This window comes from Sarcophilus harrisii, chromosome X, assembly GCF_902635505.1.
Source record: "Sarcophilus harrisii chromosome X, mSarHar1.11, whole genome shotgun sequence".
Lineage (NCBI taxonomy): Eukaryota > Metazoa > Chordata > Mammalia > Dasyuromorphia > Dasyuridae > Sarcophilus > Sarcophilus harrisii.
Window position 1 is genome coordinate 60473397 of NC_045432.1, and position 20691 is coordinate 60494087.

At 38.5% G+C, this 20691-nt stretch overlaps 1 protein-coding gene across 1 annotated transcript in view; it reads left to right on the forward strand.

Moving 5' to 3' along the window:
• LOC100929018 (connector enhancer of kinase suppressor of ras 2) overlaps window positions 1-20691 on the forward strand; it is a 274574-nt gene that overhangs the window by 164854 nt on the left and 89029 nt on the right. Inside the window, exon 9 of the mRNA XM_031944609.1 lies at window positions 10308-10356. Coding sequence (XP_031800469.1) covers window positions 10308-10356 — 49 coding nt within the window. The remainder of the gene's footprint in view (window positions 1-10307; window positions 10357-20691) is intronic.

The following is a 20691-nucleotide window of genomic DNA, read 5'->3' on the forward strand; positions in this document are numbered from 1 at the left end:
AGAATTATTTCTGCTACCTTGGCAGCACACAGGGAAAGCATTCACTAATAAAAAGGTAGAAATCTACATTAAAGATGGCCACAATGGAAGACTAACTGATATCGTATGACATCAATACCATGAGAAGTTTTGTGGCAAGGCAGTGGTCCACACTGGTAATTCAGAGAAATCTCCACTTCAATCCTCATACTGGATATAGTAATAAACAGATAGATGTATACAAGCATCCAGATGAACAAAAATTATCCCTTAGAAAGAAACACACCAGAAAATAAACTGTTCAATTACCTTCTAAAAAAGAAAAAAAATTAATTCTACCTTAATGAATCCCCCAAACTAGAGTATCCAATAAGAAAAACCTCAGGTGGAGAAGCTCTCCAATGGATTCCTGAAAATTCAGAGGGCCTAATATTAACTCCAAATGAGGCAGCCACATGTAGCACAGGCTCTGAGGCTCCTTATACCAACCCACATTTGGAGTAGCAGGCTGAGTCCCCAGAAGTTGGCTAGCTAATTCTCTCTTCAGGCTTGAAGAATAACTTTGAGGGGTTGGGATTTGATTTTTAGTGTTATGACCCCTGAGAGCACCCACGAGGGTGCTCCCTTATTGATTTTCAGTTCAGTTATCATTTAGCCAGCCAGACTTAATTAACTTTTTAGAAATATGTATTTACTAAGATAGTACAGTAAAAACAATTGATACAAAACACCTCACAAAAAGTCTGTGCTATACTCTACCACAAGTATATACAGAATGTAAGGGAAGCTGGGCTCAAGCTTAGAGAAAGAGAGCATATATGATAGAGGTCATTCACAGCTCCTGGTGGGATAGAAAGCATTTCTCCCTTTCCGGAGTCCAAATGAAATTTCCCTCTATAGATGTTGTAGCTTTCTTTGGGGCCCCTTTTAGAGTCCTAAACTGTCTTCCCTCAGGGAGTTTAGTTTGTCTTTGGCTCCCTATGCAAATATTTCCATCAGATGTTCCAAGAACATTACTAGCACACCTATGGGAAATTTAGAATCCTCTGGTCTTTCACAATTCCTGACTAAAGAGGAGGAGGCAAGAGAAAGAAACTTTGCTCTCTGTCTACTCTCACCACCACTCCCATGCCTCCTCTTTGTCCTTTCTCCATAATCCATTTCTTCATTTCCTCTTGGGGGATTGGTTGGAACAACTTCCACCACTAAGCTGGTTTGCCAGTTGAACACTAAATTCCAAACTCGCTGGCATAGAGCAAGAGCAGATCAAAAAACAATACAAAACAAAACAAACAAACAAAAAACCACAGGATGTGACAAAATCTCTCTAGCCAATCCTAATATACTTCCTCTGCAGAATCATTTCATTTCATCCATTGGCTTTCACTCCTTCAAAATTGACTCAGCGCTTTTTGCGCCTATTTTAATGTCTCTGCTTAATTGTTTGAGTCAATAAATGTGTGCTCAACTTGTATAAGAATTGGAGCACCTTGTTAGTTATATTAAGTGAAGTGGGGAGATTGGGTTAGTCAATTCCCATCTTTGCACTGTCACATTCAATATCAAATTTTGATTGATGGAAAAAATTCAACCAAATTGAAGATAAAATATAATTTCTTGACATCTTGATATGATACCTAGTCACATGAAAGACCACTGGGTTCTCATTGCATTGCTATAATGAAAAATTATTTTTAAATATCAATGTTTGCCCTTGAAGAGGAAGCAGAGAACTAAAAAGGAGTTTTCCTTGTGTTTAGAAAAGTGGCAAGATTAAAGGCTTGGTATATATGTTAAAAACTCTTAATTTAATCTGATAATTGAATCACAGACAAAAATAATGAGTAAACCCAAATCCTTGTATTTTTGCAAATGTTTTGTTAGCTAGGTTGTTAGGCTGACCCAAAGACAAACTTCCATGACCTTGAAAGAAAGGTTAAAAAAAAGACACTTTCAGGCCCCTTCATCTTTCTTTCCTCTCAGGTGTTCATCCCTGTTGGAGTAGTTTATCAAGGACAAGGCATACAACTGAAGAACACTACCTTTCAAAGTTAGCAAAGACATTTTGAAATATCACTGTATGCTTTCAAACTGCCTCTTGACTGTTTTCAATGTGGAAAATGCTACCTGGGTGATCTGTAGTAAAATATTAAGTTGAAGGTGAATTTCTCTCTTGCCTGAAATGGCAAAAGAATCTTTTTCCCTTGGAAATGACAGCAATAGTGACAAAAACAGTATTGGGATTTCTATACCAGCAGGGGGAAAGGAAGGTCCATCTTGGAACCAATAGTAGATGTACTAAGAATGGAACTGTACAATTTTTCCTTTCTTAACTTTATATCCCCTTTACCCAGTGCTCTCATTTATTTCACTCAGCACTGGTTTAATTTCATACATCTAAAAGGGAAAAAGGCACACATTATTTTTGCCTACAAGGCAATCTAGGGACTAGCATTTTCTCAACAGTCTGGTTAATAGAGAGATAAGAACCTGTTTTCATGAGTTGCTAGTAAACTAAGCCCCTCATCTATGAAAGGAGACATGATTGACATTTAGTGATGTACTATTTAATATAACTTTCAAGGATTAAGTTTGCAAGCTCGGTCCTGAAGATGTTCGATCTAGTCCAATACATTGGTTTTACCAAAGAGGAAATGTTTAGCTGGAGTGGCTAAGTCACTTGCCTAAGGTATGTGGTAGTATCCAGATAAGAATCGATACCTTCACCCTCCAAGGCTAACCCTCTTTCAACTTTATTATCTTATATTCAGTTTTCCCCTCCCAAGAAGAATTCCCAGTTGCTTAATATTTGAAACTGACTGGCAATTTCAACGTATTGGTCCAGTTGCATCATCACTTACTTGTCCTGAAGTTCACACTCATCAAGTGTTCTTTGCTGTGGATCATCTTCTGAAAGGGTTTGTGGTTTCCAGCATCTCAGTAAATACCAGAACAGCACTTGTTAATAAACACTATACCTAAAAGGAATGGAAACAGATCATAACCATGTTTTAAGGACAAATTCAACAAGGTTTTACCTTAGTTCAACCTAGATTATTGATCCCTTAAAGGCAGGAGCCATGTACCCTATACCTCTTATCTCCCACAATCCTAGCCCAGCTTTGGTGCACATGGTATGTGCTCAATATTCTTTGAATTTTGAGTCCTAAGGATCCTCATTTATATCGTCCTTTAAGGCCTTAAGAAACTTTTCTTGTATTTGCTTGCCCGTGTTTGCTATTTTATCTATCTTTGGACCCTTTCCTCTCCCCACACCTCCCCCCAGCCAGTACAACATATAATCTTCTAGGGCAAGGACTGTTGCAGATGTTTTTATGTCCCCTGCACTTAGTACAGTGCTGCTCTTCATTTAATAGAGGAATAATGAGTGTTTTTAACTGAATTATTGAGTAACTTAGTGCTAAGTCATCCAAGGGTCATCATCCCTATTTCGCGGATGATGAAGTAGCCTGAGAGTATTTTGCCATTCCTTATACCTGGACATATAGCTCCTTTTTCTTCTGGTCTTTAAACCCAAGTCTCCCAACTCATGGGGTACTGTTCTTTCTACTGCGCCATTATGTATAATTTTAAACACATCAACACTATTTTCAGCAGTCTACCATCTGGGAGAAGTCACACATGACTGTGTCACCAATGTCCCCAAATAACAAGGCAACCTCAAACGGAGGCCACTGTGTGGGCAATGAGGCTTCTAGTGTAGCCAAGAAGCAGCTCGGTAATCTCAGTTGCCTTTGGATACCGACTGCTAAGTCAGAGGTCAAAAAGGAAGGTGCAGTACTAGAAAAAAGGACTGAGCAGAAGGAAACAGGATTCTCTGTGATGCAAACACAGAAGAGTAGGAGGTCTGTGCACGTAGGAAGAACCTGGGATTGGGACATTGACCTTTAGTGAGATGATTAAGATTCACCATTTGAAGTAAATGGAAATTTTGAGTTAACAGAGTGGAATATTTGCATCACCTTAGTAAATTAGTGAAATTAGTGAAACTTGGAAAAGCGACATCAATTCCAAAAATAGAGAAATACTCATTGTTGACCTAGGTTGACCTCTTACCAAGAGATTTGACCAAGGCTGGTTTTGCCCTGAACATTGTCCTCACTAAAATATTTACTTACGTGTGAATATTTTGTTCTCATATCTGCTCTTTTTTCTAGTTATTAGGGTGGGCTCACTGATTTACTCAAGTGCATCCTATTTCAAGAAGCCCAATCAGTCAATCTCATGGGCCTTAGATCAGGGCTTCATACATAATCATTTTGTGTCACAGACTCGTCTACCAGTCTAGTAAAGTCTATGGACCTTTTCTCAGAACCATGCTTTTAAATAATTGAAAAAAAGACTAAATTCCAGTTAAATTTCAATTAGATATTAATGAAAATAAAATGTTATTTTTCCTATCCAGGATCATAGACCCCTTGAAATCTGTTCATGGACTCCAGATTAAGGATATACTCCTTAGACCAAGGGTGAAAAAGTCCCTTGAAGTGCAGTAATGTTACAAAAGAATCATGTAATAGAAAAGTGTGCCTTGCTGCAGAGGTTTGCTATAAGAGATCAAGCTAGGGGCCCAAAGCATTTTGAGAGTGTGGCTTTCTAGCAGAGTTGTGTCAGAAAGAGACATGGAGGAAGGTAACAGTCCTTACAGACATCTCAGATCACCCAATTGCCCCTGCAAGAGTCTATTCACAAATCCTATAATATAATCTCATTGTTATATAGCTCCAACATTGCCAGTAAACTGAATTTTGCTTTCCTGCCAACAGTCCAGGGGTTACCTAAAGATCGACATAAATGTAAAGTTAGTCAGAGAAGCCAACCTCTGTGATTGGGATTTTGACAATCATTCCGACTTTCTTGTGAGACAGGTTGAAGATGTTAAATGAATTAACTGACTCAGAGATGCTGGAAGTTCCCCAGACTTACAACTATTCCGGCAGAAGCCAAAGCCATGAATCACCAGAGTTAGAACTGGAAGAAGTTTGAGCTGGAAATTTCATTCCATCCTTTCATTTTACCAATGAGAAAAATGGGGGTTACCTAAGATCACAACATGTGCAGAAAGTCATAGATCCAGGACTGAACCCCAGGTTTTTTAATTCCAAATCTAATTCTTTGGGCTTTTTTTTTCTTGCACACCTCACTACCTCACAGCAGAAGACTGATTTGGGTATATTTTTATTTTCCTACTAGAAACTTTCCCACAGGTCAATGCAAAAGTCACCTAAACATAGCTGTAACTAATTGAGTTGAATCCAGATTTTCACAGGTGAAAGCTTTGATGTGAAGGAATCACTTTAAGCTGCTACAGTTAGCAACTTTCCTAACTATTTGAGGCTGATTCCCGCAGCCTTATTAACCTATCTTAGGGATGTGCTGATTTCAGTTTCATGCAATTAACTCTTTCACTCTCACCAGCTTCAGGGTGAATCTTGAAGCATTCTTCTCACCCTATCGGAGGTATTTTGTAAACTTTTATGAGGTTTTCTAGCTTATGTGGCCCCTGTAAAATCTATTCATCCTTTTCACCAGGGTTATCCCTCGACAAAAGAAAGGAGGCAATATTTTGTATTGAAAGCCTCCTTTCTGCCTTTCCTATGAGGGTGTTCTCCTTTTCAGTGCCCTCTGACCCCAGATGTCCAGTCTTCTCATGCCCACTGGGACTCTCCTATCAATTTAATGAATGTCTTTAGAATCACTGTATTTAAAGCTAAAAGAGCCCTTCAGTATTTCGACAGACCTTAAATTGAATTGCTGTGTGTACTCCCTGCACCAGTGCACATTACAACATGTCCTCCGGGGCTCTCTTCATGTTCGTTCCTAAATCCTCTACAGGGCTCCATCTAGCTCTCTATCCCTTTTCTGTACCTGTATGATCTTGGGCAAGAGGATAGCTCCTGGACTTGCTCAAATTCTCTTGGCATGATGTAGGCACTTAAGAAAAACATGGGCCATGCATCTCTTTGCTACCTGACTGGCCCCCATCATTTTCTGATTGTATGTCTTTGATGATATGTTTAATGATATTCTTTATTAGTTTTGTGCTGCAGCAGAAGTAAGTCCATAAGGCTCGTTCCCATTGTTTTCATTAATTTTTGGCGCCCATAGCATTATGTTATTTGTAGCCATTTAGATCATCAGATGAAGAAGATTATTTTTAAGAAGTTGGACTTGTGTTTCAGAAAAAAATCCAGAGTCCCCGAAAGTGCTGCCCAGTATCTCACCTTCTTCAAATCTAGGCCTAATAGGTCATTATCCTTATTAGTATTTGCCATATTGATGGGATTGATATTGATGGATGAGCTCTACTGGTTGACCATCTGGCTGCCAAATCTCACTTTCTATAGGAGATCTTTCCCAGGCTTTTTACTGATAGCACCTTCCCTTTGAGGTCATCTCCCATTTACAATGCATTTAGCTCGTCTATACAAAGATACTTGTATGTTGTCTCCCCTATTACAATATGAGCTCCTTGAGATCAGGGATTGTGTGCATTCCAAGTGATTAGTACAAGAGTAAAAGTTTAATACATTTTTGTTGACTTACTATGATCTGATTTAATTGGGTCTTTGACTAAACTGTCGGTAAATTGAAACTCCACTGTTTCTCACTGTTTTATTGTGGATTCTATCATAATCTTCCCCATCATTCTCTGAAGCTTTTCCAAATGAGTTTACATTCTAAACTAGTGTTTCTTGTATACATTCTGCTTGTCAAGGACATTGTGTTTGCTAGTTAAAGTGGTTTCTAGGCAGTTTTGGCCTCTGCCATGGCCATTGATTTACATTGGTTAACCCTGTTTAGGATATGTTAATGATCTGTCTCAATGCTCGTATGTTTATCTGTATCCAAGTAGGCTATTCCAATAGATCAAGTTGAAGTTTTTTAATTGTGCATCTTGCCCTTTTCATTTTTATTCTTTCATCTAATTTGATATTGATTTTGGCAGCTCAGATTCAGTTTATTAAGCCATGCCACATATAATTATAGTGCGGGTACAGGTATTATCATAGTCACTACATTTTATATTTATACAAAAGGAAACTTGAAAGTCTGGCACTTCTAAGATCGAGACAACCTCTAGGTTATGTCCAGGTAGCTATTGGTTACCCGGTCACCCAGAAGTCCTAGGCTAGCCTTTGGATAACTACATACTTCATTGATATCTTAGTATTAGTCTTTCTGGAGGTCAGAAACATGACAGGCCTGAAACCTACTGTCTACTGAAATTGTTTCCAGAGCTCCAGGGAAACATCCACTTGTCCCCTTAATAACACAGAGAGTTTCTAACCAATATCACTCCACCCCTTCCCTCAAACCACCACTGTCACCTCTAAAGGTGTTCCTAGGTAGATTATACCAGTGGTGGCAAACAAATAGAAACAGATCCCTTCAGGGTGCTTCTGGACTTAGAAAATCACATATTAACATTATGTATGTTATATTTTTATTATTGTATTTTTATTTATTTTGTAAAACATTTCTCAATTACACTGTAATAATTTTGCAGGCCACTTGCAGCAGGGCTAAAGTTTGATACCTCTGATCTGCATTCAGTTATACTTGATTAAATCTTTCCTATTGAGTAATCCAAAGCCACCATGGTCCACAGCCAGGAATTGTTTGGATCAAACATCATCAGGAGTTCTCTGGAATCTCAATCATAGAATTATAGGATTAGAAGGGACTATGTGAGACCATTAAGACCTTAGAATAGTCTTAAATCCTTGCATCCAGTTGGAACTATATATTCCAAGTATACTATAAACTTTAAATGTATATGCCTAAAGAGCAGCCTGGTCCCGTGTTAAGAGTAGAAGCTCCAGAGTCAGAAAACCAGGTTCAGACCCCACCTCTAACACAAGTACCTATCTGACCTTGGTTAAAGGTGACTTCACTTCAGCTCCTTTGGCTTTAGTTTTCTCCACTACAAAATGACAAAGAAATGGCCTCTCAGGTTCCTTTCAGCTCTTTATCTCTGCACTTATAATTTCCAGGGAGTAATATTCCAAAATCTCCTTCCATTACCTTTTTTATTGATCCTCAAATTCAATTAATTCTATAAGTCTGACTTTCAATTAAGTCTATTATTTTTCATTCTTTCCTCTGTGGCAATGATAAGTCCATGATCACTTAATTCTTAATATAGCTTAATTCTCCATTTGTTGTACAGTTTTAAATATTTAATTTCCAAAATAGTGACCACTTGACTTTCTGGAGATCTAGGGTAAAAACTCAAGTTTCCAGGGCAGAAGTTCCAGTGATGACTTGCAGATTCTTCTCTGTAGCCAGGCTAGCCCTGTTGGTATTTGTACATTCTTCTCAAACTTCCTGAATCCAGAAACGGATTTAAAGTTCTGAATGATTCAGGGAAATACCAAAAAACTATAGCTCTAGATTGATGCATTGGGATAGGAAAATGTTTTGATTTTTTCCGTTAACTCTGTGACTTTTCAGAGTAGCACTTGCAGGTATACCATACCAACTCATGTTTGTAACCACATCATGATTCAGTTTCCTTGCACTTGAGGATGTATTTTCTGTTTTAATCCACTGAGAATCCTGCAAATGCTTTATAAATTCCACCCTTTAACTAATGTAGATGAGTGTAAAGGGTGTTCACATGAACCACCATAAAGCACTTATAGCCATTGGAATATAGCCCAGTGATGTTGCAAGTGGATTTTGCATTATTCCATGGAGGGTGTTTAATTGTTGCAGTTGCCTTGGTCAAAGCTTAATCGTGTTGTAATTTGCAAATTTTAATCCTTTATAGTATAGCACTTAGTCATTAATTCAAATGAATCACAACATCTCAGAACTGAATGGGACTTCAGAGACTATTGAATCCAACCTGTACCTGAGTAGGAATCCCCTCTGCACTTTCCGTGGCAAATGGCCATCAAGCTGCTGCTGAAAGATTGCTTCAAGTAATGAAAAGCTTAGCACAAATTATTGAGGACCCACCCCTCCCTGACTTGATTTTTTTGTAAGATACACTATTTCAATTGACTTTTTTGTTTTCTTGGTTATTTTCCCATAAAGTATCATTTTTCAGTGCATTAAATCATTTGTGAGCTCATTTTCTTTCTACCATATTGATATCTTAGCACCAAACAACAGATTAGATATAAAAAGTGATTCAGGTCCAATTGATCGTTCAGTGACCAGCCGTAGAGTAGGGGAAGCAAAAGTAGAAGTAAAATTTGTTTCCTGGATTGTCATTTGTTTTTAAGATACTTTTCTTCCTATGTGTCTAACTCAGAAACTAAGAATTCCAATGCAGTAGGGAATACTGTTCTGATGGATTCTTTTACGAAAATTTTGGCACCATCACTGTGGACTCTTAAACTGGCCCAGCTCAGTGTTTACAAGTAAATACTTTGCAAAAGTCTTCATACTCACAGATGTCACAACGAAATTTGGCATATTATACATATATATGTATGTATGAACATACTAAAACTCAGCATGATGTAGTGACTAGAGAGCCAGCCAGGAAGACAGAGTGCCTTTGATGCTTACTGGCTGTGTAACCCTGAACCGGCTAAGTCACTTAACCCCTTAATTCTCTAAGAAACTATCAAAGACTCTAAGTTCCAGTGAAGATGCCATCCTGTTTTTGTAGAGGAAGTCCCTCACCATGGAGTTTCCTATATTAGTAAAAATCATTGGTTCAGAGTATATCCCTACACAGCCTTCTCCATATAAACAGATGGGTATGTAGAGATAGAAATATAGATAGCTATAGATACACACTGTATATTTTGTTCATTGAGCCAGGTATAGCATGTGTATATTTCAGCTTGAATGTGGAATTCTGTTTTGAATTGCAAATGGCTAGAGTGTTCAAATTAATATTAAGGAAGACTCTTTGGCCCTTCGGGCATCACTAGAAGCCATTTCCTCTAGTTTGCATAAGGCCAATTTAATAAAACTTCTCCAAAACACCTACACAAACAATTTTAAGGGTGGCTTGCTACACATAGGAGTAAGTTTTATGAAATCCGGCCAGTGGTGATTCAGCAGAGTGAAGATAGCCTTGTTTATGTTTCTATTTCTTGTGTTGTGTAAGCTGCAAATTGGAGGCGTAATCTTTCTATACAGGTGTCATAGACAGAACTATGTCATCCTTCCATTGACCTTACTTATGATCCTAAGGTATTTCACTGATAATGTCATTCAGGATATTTCTACACATATATTTTACCATACATGTCCTTGTGCTTCTTAATCTATGTGTTGACTTTTTAGCCCGTTAGTTGATTAATGTTAAGCTTAAAGAAATTATTTTTCTTTCCCCGCAGATATGCTAGCTCTGGTGCTGACCGTCAGGGAGGCATATCCATGAAGAAGGTAAGCTTTTGACATAGTGACCTTAATGTTGTATGAAGGTTGGAGAGGGGGCAAAATCAATGAAGTTTCATTGTCACTTCTGAAAGAAGGTTGTTTTTCCTTTGTCCTCAAATTCTGCCCCAATGAAAGAGAATGGCAATGGAAAGGGCCATTTTCCCCGTTTCTAGGAGTAATGGAAAGGAAGAGATAAATGTAGAGAAAGAACATGAACAAGTCTTCAGGAGCTCTATTTGTACCTTGCTTGTATTGTATCCTGACCACTCTCCTTTGTGGGATCCGCCTAAGGTGATTGTTCTATTTATTCTCTTTCTTCAATTTATACCTTCACTTGGCAAGGTCACCAGAGTTAAGATAATATTTGTTCGTTTTCATCTGTGTATTTTCAAATCCCACACCTTCCAACTTGATGGAAACTAAAATGTTAAGACTGCAAAAGAAATTGTCGTCTTAAGATTGAAATTCATGTCAGTTCGAAAGCATTTATTAAGCACTTACTGTCTATGTACTGGAAATGTTGTAAGAGAACTTAGTTTCACAGATAATTATTCCAAGATAGTTAGACAATTTTCTTGGATCTACTTTGGGAAATTACAGATATTTAACTGTACTTTTTGCTTTTCCTCCAGACATTTGGTATCTCCTAGACATTGCTACTGATTCATTTAATCGTGAAATCCATTAGAGTGTCTTTCTCCTCAGGCTAAAGTCTTCACTGGCACTTAAGTGATTAATAAGCATTCACACCTAGTAAAGCTGGTATTCTATCTTGGTATTTGAATTAAGTCTTTAACATCCAAAACTGTCAGTCTTAGCTTATGTATTTTAGCATTATTAATGTAGTTGTGTGTTGAAGCATAAATATTCTTTCTTTGTCTTCCTTTTTCCAAATATGTCAACAAATCAAGTTGTAGAGATTTGAGTTTTGTTGCATGAATTCAAAAACTTTATCAAGGATCTGTCTTAAGGTAAAAAAAGTTTTGAAGAAAAGGAGTATATCTGTTAACCCCTTTGTCTTTCCTGTGGGCTGAGCTCAGATTTTATGAAGGAAACATGCTATTTGGTTTAGCTTAAAGGAATTTGATAAAAACCAATCATCCAAGAGTAAGATAGGTTTTGCAGACTGAGGCAGAGGATTTCTCAAAGTAGGTGTCAGGAAGCCAGTAAACAGACTTCTGTACCCATGGCTGGCCATCAGCCTAAGACAGAGTGGAATTTCTCAGGATAGGCCATAAGTATGGCAGCAAAGGTATGATTGCAGGCCAATGGTGGTTTTTCAGTATTGGGCTTAGAAAAGGATTGCCAGTTGCCGATAGTAAAGAGAACTAGACTTTCACTGACACTGGTACACATTTTGGCCAGCCGTGCTGTTCTAGAAAAGATTTAGGATATCATGGCATCATGAATGAAAGAGTCGGATCACTGTGGGTCTAAGAGCTAGGCTACTTTAAGCATATGCAATGGTATTCAGGTGCTGTTTCATTATGTTTCTCTCATCAGTTACTGTAGCCCCACAAGATTCTAGTTCTATCCTTCTATCCCATAAGATATCTAGTTCTATCTAGCCAAGAACAGGTGTGATTCTGCTTTCAAATGTCAGTCCTTGAAGATAGCTAGCATGTCCCTTCCAAGTCTTGTCTTGGCCATACATATGTAGACCCTTTCATCGATATTATATCAAGTCCATTTGCCATCCTGAGGACTTACGTAGCAATTTTTTTCACTCCTTTGCCAGCTTTTAAACACTATTAATACAGGTAGCAAAAGGTTTCAAGCAGGGTAGATAGGTGGCACAGTGGATAGAGAATTGGGCCGGGAGTCAGGAAAACCTGAGTTCAAATCCAGCCTCAGACACTTTTTATCTGTGTGACGGATAGAGGCGCTTAACCCTGTTTGCCTCAGTTTCCTCACCTGTAAAATGAACTAGAGAAGGATATAGAAAACCACTCCAGTATCTCTGCCAAAAATATCCCAAATGGGGTCACAAAGAGTCAGGCATGACTGAAAAATGACTAAACAGCAACAATAACAGAGAACATTCCTACATTATGTGTAAAGACCAAATTCTGACCGATGGCTTCGGCAGGGAAAAACAATTAGCGAGCTCTAATCTCTATGTTTGTATTGTGAAGAATAAGTTTTGGCTTGCTTTGATTACAGAAATCTGCAGAAGTCATGCCTAAAAATGTTGACAGAGAAGTATCCTGCAAAATGGTCAATTCAAACTCATTTTCATTTATTGATGAGCACTCATTACTTTTAATTTGTTCAGAACATATTCCAATAAAACCAGCAAAAGATTTGCCTGAATTATCAAAGTGTAAATAGGAGTCTAAATCAAGAGATCCTTTAGGTTTCTTCCTAGCTCAATCATTAACTGACCTTTTGGTCTTGAATGGTGCCATTGTAATAGTTTATTTTGAGGAATTCATGATTTCCCTGATATGAGTCTCTACCAATGCAGATTGGAATCTTACAGTGTTTCCTGAGCTACCAGGAGTTAAAAAAAAACAATCATTGCCTGGAAGCCTGCCTTTTGGTGGCAAAACCCTTCTCTACATTTAAATAGGGTGGTCTTCAGAAAAAAGTCACAGTCACATGGATGAAGACTGTTCTATAGCCCAGATTTTAGCATGAGTCTAAAATGGATACTCTGTTGAGATTATCAATTGGTGTGGATATTGAGAGTAGACAGTACAGGTGGACCATGAGCTGGTTATAAAAGAGTTATAAAAGAGAAAGAGAACAGGGTGGGTTGCTTTTGGGGAAATTACAAAGTACTTTAATTGATCTCAAACTTCCAATGGAAGTAAAGACCCATCTTTTCAATTTAAGCATTCTACTAGTGTTGGTGCATGGTAGGTAATAAGACCTGGAACACTAGTGCTCCTGAGACTCTAAAGATGAACATCACACAGAAAATAGTGGGCAATTTGAAATGTGCTGAGAGTGAGCAGTCCACAATATATCAACAATAAGGACCGCTGAAGAAGAATCGAAATAGAGCATATCATGAAAGAATTATTGACTAGAAAGGGAACATGGGCTGGTCACAGGAGGGGAGATCAAGGAATGCCAAGTGGGAAGGTAGTCTTCTATTAGAAACCTAGTGGTGCTAGAGAAAAGCAAAGGGGATCAAGTTGAGCAGATGTCTGGGGGTAAAGTTTTCAGAAGATATGGACAAGAGTCACATGAGGATGGGGAGATCTGACTGGGTCACAGTGATACAGAATCCATTTGAGTGTTTGAGGGATCCTCACCTAACACACTCAGAGCCCACTCGAATCCATTTCCTCTTGGCAAGATTTGTCTGAGCTTGAACTCTCCAAGTCTCTGCCTTTGAGAAATTAATGTCATTCTTGTGTTAGCATGAAGTGTTAGACTAGGATTTTAAGGCAAGATTTTTAAAAGCATTGGTGAGAAATTGTGCAAAAAGAACATGTCACTACAAGAGGAATTAAACTAATTTGGATTGCTGTGGATCAGGCCAGGGCAGTTGATTTTATTGGAATTAGCAGCCAACAATAAATTTCATGTGGGTGGAAGGATTCAGAGATGACCCTGGATTCACACGAGTGGCATCAATTTGTGGGAATAGATTGCAGCTTTGTCTCCCACCCCAAACACATATCCAGAGTTCCATGTTCTTAGCCCTACACTTAGATGTCTACTGATGCAGAGATATATACCGATTCGTTTCAGTCAGCCAACTTTTCTTAAGCACCAAGGCCCTGTGGTAGGCACTGGGTGATGTGGCCCATCCACAAACGAGTCAATAAAAAGTAGCTTCCAAGTCATTTCAAGGAGAGAAAGCTAAAAATTCAAGGAAGACAACGAAGTCAGGAAATGCCTTGTTTAGGAGCAATTGTGTTCTGCGGTGGGGAGAGAGGGTGTGCATTCTTGACATCAGGGGCCACTGATTTGAAGGTGAAGGGACAGAAAATCTAGTGCCATCTGGTAGCTAATAAGGACTTGCTACATGTCAGGAACCACGCTACATACTTTAGATCTCATTTGATCCTCATAACAATCCTAGAAGGGAGGTGCTATCATTAACTCAGTTTCACAGATGAGGGATCTAGGCAAACAGAAGTGAAATGACTTGCCAGGAGTCACGCTATCACTAAGTGTTTGAGACATAATTTGAATTTAAGTCTTTCTGAGTCCATGCCTCATGCTCTAACCACTGTGCCATCTAATTGCCTTCATACATACACACATATACATACAGAGAGAAAGGTACCATATATCCATATATGTGTGTGTGTGTATTTTGTATCAATGCAGAAGAAGGCACTGTTAACCACTTTCTTATATCTTTAAAATGATTCTTTGAAGAAGAAATAGAACAAGGAACATACTCTGCTAAGAACAAATAAAGATCTTTGCGTGTAATCGATTCATTCATTGTCATACTCTGAAAGACGGTGTTGAGCTATTGGAATTGAATCTTTTGGTCAAATTCAGAAGAAAACAAAGGTAGAAATGATGACAGGTATTTGAAAGTATTTTATCTTAGTGGCACGATGCCTCCAACAGCATTTAAATAAATCCTGAGAACAAATGACATTATTTAGACATAGACTTTGGCTTTATTGTAATAAATAGCCATTTACATTTGCTCTACATGTATTGTTCTGAAAGTATGGCCCCCTGAGAAATGCTATAAAAAGTTTCCCTACAGTTAAATCTTGAATTAATGTGTAATTTATAGACACACTGAGAAAGAATATGTGACATACATACTGACTGTGTTAACAAAGCTTAATCCAAATCATAAAACTTTCAAGGTAGGAAAAAACCCTTTCAACTTACACATTTAATCAACCAGCTAAGCCTAGTGCCATTTAGTCTAGACAAGTCTTGGAAATTAGTGGGCACCCAGGGCAACTCACAATTCTTCTTATGCAGGGCCCTCCTATCATTACTGAGGGAAAGATACTGCTTCAGTAGAATATCTTCCTCCTACACCCATAGCAACACAAGCCTTGACTTCTAGGTTGCTGGATAGGATGTAAGAACAAGGGGAACATCCTTCTATGTTTTCAATAACTTAAGGCCCTGTAGTCCCCCCCTAATTTCTATCCCATTTCCTGTGAAGAGAATTTAAGAAATAAGAATTTATTGAGTGCCTTCTATGTGCTAAGTAGCAGGACTTGATAAATGCCAATTGGGAAATCAGGATGATCTGGATTCGTGACCCATTTCTGACATATAATATCTGTGAGACCCTGGGTCAGTCACCCACCCTCTCAGGGCCCCCAAGCAGCTCTTTAAGACTAAGCTGCAGAGCATGTGTCAACATGGCATTGATAGTTTTGTCAAGAAAGCTCCCTATGCTAATGAAATCCCATTTTCTCCTCCCCCCCCCCACCAAAAAAAATATATTCTAGGCACCAGGAATCAGAAAACAACCAAAAATTGTTCCTGCCCTCAAAAAGCATACGTTCTGCTGCTGGACACCGCCATGTAAACAGATGTGAATACATGATAATTTGAGGATGAAAAAGGCTCCCTGTCAGAACTAGCTCCTGGGCAAATGGTCATATTCTGTCCCTTTTCACTTTCTCAGATGCTAATTTTAATTAGCCGATTATGGGTCCAGATATTCTTTTTGACAATTCATCCTTGCTAGAAGTAGTTTCCTATCAATCCCTTGAAATGTCCCTTCTCTTCTTTCTCATCATGTGGCCAGGTTAATGTAGGCATATTTGTCCCTTTGTGATTTTCTGTGAGAGCAGAGACTGCTTGAATACACACCTAATTCTCTGCCCAGTATTTTGCAGGCAGTGAAATTCAAATGTCAATAGCCACAATGACAAACTAATGCTAATCACATGTTTCTGAAGCAATGACCAGCAACCACTTTGGTTCCTAACTACGGTTCCTTGGAGCTGTTCACACCCGTAGCTCATGCCACAAAGAGAAAAAGAAACTTTCTTTGTTACCCCGTGGTTCTTGGAACTTACAACTCATGGCAATTTACAAAAACAAAGAAAAAAGCCCAGGTGCTTTTTTCTCCCTATTTCCTTTTGCAAATTTAGCTTGGCATATCAAAGGTAGCACTATGCCCAATTTAATCTGAGAGAGCGTTGCTTGGCAAGCGCCGGGTCTTCATGCACAAAAAAAGTCTCAAAACATTCTGTTTGATCATACCTTCAGATTGGTCTCTTGTGACTAAATGTTGTCTTAATTCCTGAAGCAAAAATGAAAAAAGCAAATGGGGTATGATGAACTCAGATATCCTCTAACACCAAAAAAGCTCAAACGCCCACAAAATAGTTCTGCACCGGGCCCCAGAATAACATTTAGGATGCCCATAGTTCTCAATAAGATGGAGTCGGGGATGGAAAGCCACTTTGGTCAGCATAAATGCCAGTAGATTAATCATTTATCGGTCACATTAGCTCACATCATTATTACTATTATCATCTTAGCTCTTGTTGACCAGTAGCTTCCTGAGAGAATGAGCCAAAATGAAGAGTTTATAATAGGGAGGAAGAACTAGGAAAGGACTGGTATTCAAATCTCATGCTGGCTCAAGTGAGAGATTCTCACTAATGGACTTTGGAACTCTAGAACACTCCATAAATGGATGCTGCTAATTTTACTCTAATTTCCAACAGTAGTCTCACTTCATTGTAGTAAGAAAATAAAGTCCCAAGCCACAGACTCTTAATGGATTCATGTAGCTAGACTCATAACAGCTCATCACCAGAAAGGTGGCCACCAGAGGTCAAACTAGATATAGCCTGAATGAGAGAAGGAATCAATGAAAAATAGTTCCTGAATCCTATGTGCAAAGCAACATGCTAAGTACTGGTGATGTCAACAAAAAAGCACGTCAGTTCCTGCTCTCAAAGAACTCCCATTTTAAATGGGGAGATGATACTTGTGAAAGGGTTTAGCAGCAAGTAAATGGAAAAACCCAGCAGGGCTCAAAATACACAGCTAAGCATTAAACATCTTGAATGTGATTTCCACTGATAAAACCACCTATCAGCTCAAGTAGAGCAGTAATGTAAAAGCCACTCCACAAACCAAGGGGTGGAATGTCAGGATAGAAACTTCAACTCCGAATCCTTTTCTTTCCTCCTGTAATGGAGAAAGAAGACCCATTTAGGAACTGTCTAGAGCATTTGACCTTTCGAGCCTACTGGATTTTGTAGGTCACTGTCTTGATGGAGCCTACCATGTCAAGTTCCTAACTTATTCAGTAGCTTGCTCTTGCCTCTGGTACTCAAGGAAATGATTTGCATGAACTTGGCCACATCAAATTTACAGTAATATAAAAATTATGAAAATGTTGGAATAACTGGAGCATGAAGTGAGAAGGAAGGGAAGAGAGAGCAGGCTAAATTCTAAGCACTGGATATTTTGTCACCCATAGTTTGGGTTATTTGTAGGAGCACTGAACTATTGGGTTAAAACTTCAGATCAATGCTTTGTCAAAATGCTTCAGAAGACAGGAATTATGAAGCACTAGTGTCTTGCTCCCTTAAGATCAGGCACCAATTTTAAGACAGATTTGATCTGGAGTAGATTTTGAATGTATTTGTTATAAAAGCACTTAGACATATAAGTATAAAAATAATTGATGATGATAAATCGGGGCATGCTTGAGCAAGGTAGTTTTTCAGGTGAGATATGTGTTGTCTCCCTGCCCCAGATCCTTGGGTGAGGGGTGCAGAAATTACCTCTCTATCGTAGAAAATGGACGTAATTTGAGTTTGGAATAGTGTCCCAAGGAAAAATCTTGGCTGGCTTGCTTTAATGGTTGCCGGTGACGGGCTGAATTTGGATCTTAAATTCTAGCAGCTGCTCTTGGATTGTTTTCTTAGGGACGTCTTTCCCTGATGAATGAGATACCCGCTCCAAATAAAAGGGAGAAGGAAAAAAGAAGATAAATAAAGGCAAAATTACAAATAAGAAAGACCCTGAATGCAGAGAAAACTGCCCCCTGAAGCCAACCATTTCTTTTTAGAGATACTATTATGAGAGGCACTGAGATGATTTGGGATGAACTAGGAAGATCTGAATGTTTCCACAAAAGCTTTAGTGTTTTGACCAGACATACAGACAACAAAAGGCTTGCCCAGAGAAAGAATAGTTCAGTTAGATTCTTTGGAAATTCACTCTGGAATTCTATAATAGGTGAGTCTAGCTTGGATCCTATTAAGAAGAATTCAATTAACCAGGGACCAAAAGGAGCCCATTATGACATTGCCTCATAGCAGTGAGCCCTGAGGACAGCATTATAATAAAGGGCCAGAGTATTGTAATTTCTCAATATGTGAGTCACCATCATTAGCTTACTGTGTTGAACAAGTTCTTCACTGCCCAAACTATAATTGCCAGTACCCTTCTTAATCCCAATTCCCCTTAGAAAAATGCTAAAACTCTCATTTAACATGTATTTTTTTTAAATGTGTATGCATTCTCTCACTAAATGTACTCCTAGCACCAAATCTAGACTTAGAAGGACTAAGTTCTAACTCTGACGCTGCCATTATTTAGAAAGGATGAGGGAAAGAAATTCTCAGTTCTCTGAGCACCCTTCCATCTTAGAGATGCCGGGATTCAGATTCTGGAAGTTTCCTACCTGTATGACCTTGGGGAAGTCACATGTCTTGTAAAGATTTCAGTGTCCCCTGTAGAAAGACAAGGCTGGATTTGATAGCCTCTGTGGCTCCTACTAGCTCTCAATTTTATCTGATCTTATAAACATTAAGCCAGCCCACTCTATATACTCCTACTTTAATTGGAACACCAACTCTTATCTTTGAAGGGATAGTCTTCTGATATAGGTGACAGAAGATTTACCCACAGTGAAAACTGTTGGCGAAGTTACCCAAAGACAGGCACACTAATGCCTTACTGGTGAATGTGTGAATTGTTCCGACATTCTCCATTTCCTTTCACCAGGAGACTCCACTGCTAAGTGCCCATTCCAAGGAGGTCAGTGACAAAAAGAAAGACAATATACTCCCCCAAACATTGATAGCAGGGCTCTTTTATGATGGCAAAGTACTGGAAACACTGGAGATCATCTTGACAGATTGTGGCACATGAATGTAAGGGAATATTACTGTGCTATAAGAAATTATTATGTGAAGAACACAGAGTATAGAAAGACTCATATGAACTAATGCAAAGTGAAGTAAGCAGAATCAGGAAAACAATATACAAAATGACCCCGATGTAAATGGAAAGAAGAAAAATAACAATGAAACAATTGAAAATAAGTACTGAAAAATTCTAATAACTAAACTTGGCCCCGAAGAAGAGAAATGAGAAAAAAACTCTCCTTCCACCACCACCCTCCACTTCTTTGAAATGGTGGGAGGCTGTGTATGCTTAAAGAATGTAATCTGAATTATTTATGATTAATTTTGTTGAACTTTCTTCCTCTTTTTAAAATTCCTTTTTTTGTAAAGGATAGCGCTCTTAGAGGCAGCAGGCTAAAGAATCAATAGGAAATATGGATTCTTCTTTTAAAAAAAAAGAAATAGCAATAAATTTTAAAGGAGAAAGTAGATTCCTTTCATATTATTTACATATTCTGGTTCTCAGGAAAATTCTCAGGAAAAGGGTAAACAGAGACACAGAAGGATATGTTTTGTCTAAAAGTATTTCTATAGGGTATGTAAAGAACTTCTTATCATGATCCTGCCTAAGAAGACTGTGCTTGTGTTAACTACTTTTGCTTTTGTTTATTACTGTATTTCAGCAATTCAGATCGCTCTTGTGATCTCCAGGTGCTATGTAAATGTTAGCTATTGTTTCTGCTTTAGAGATGGTCTGTTTTCCTTGTAACTTGTATTTTCAGATCAACTAGTATATTACTGCTTAGAGAAGCCAAATATTCCCTTCAGCAGCTGGTGGCAGAGTTTTCCCTGTAGGGTATTTATGGTTGGAAATCCTGTACTGCCATTGTCCAGGAGAACCAAATCCAACATGGTGATTGGCTGAATCCCTGATTGCTTGCTGTATCAAACAGCTGCCATGCAAAAGCTCCTCATTTAGTTACAAGGCAGCTACCTAATGGCCTAATGTTACAGTATGGGTCACTCCCAGAAGGCCCTCCAAAGCACTTAGATTAGGATTGATGATGTCCTTTGACATAAACATTTTCCATGGAGATTTCATCAAGCCAGTAGCAGCTTTGTCTTGCATTTTTGTGCAAGCTTCAGACTTTCTTGTCATGAAATGGATCTGAAGTGTGACTTGCTACCCATTTTCCACTTGTTCGGGAAACAAGGAAATGCCAATAGTTGTTAACTCAGCCACGTTGTTTTAGAAAGAATATTGGGAAAGTGTGACCCTTTTAAGGAAATA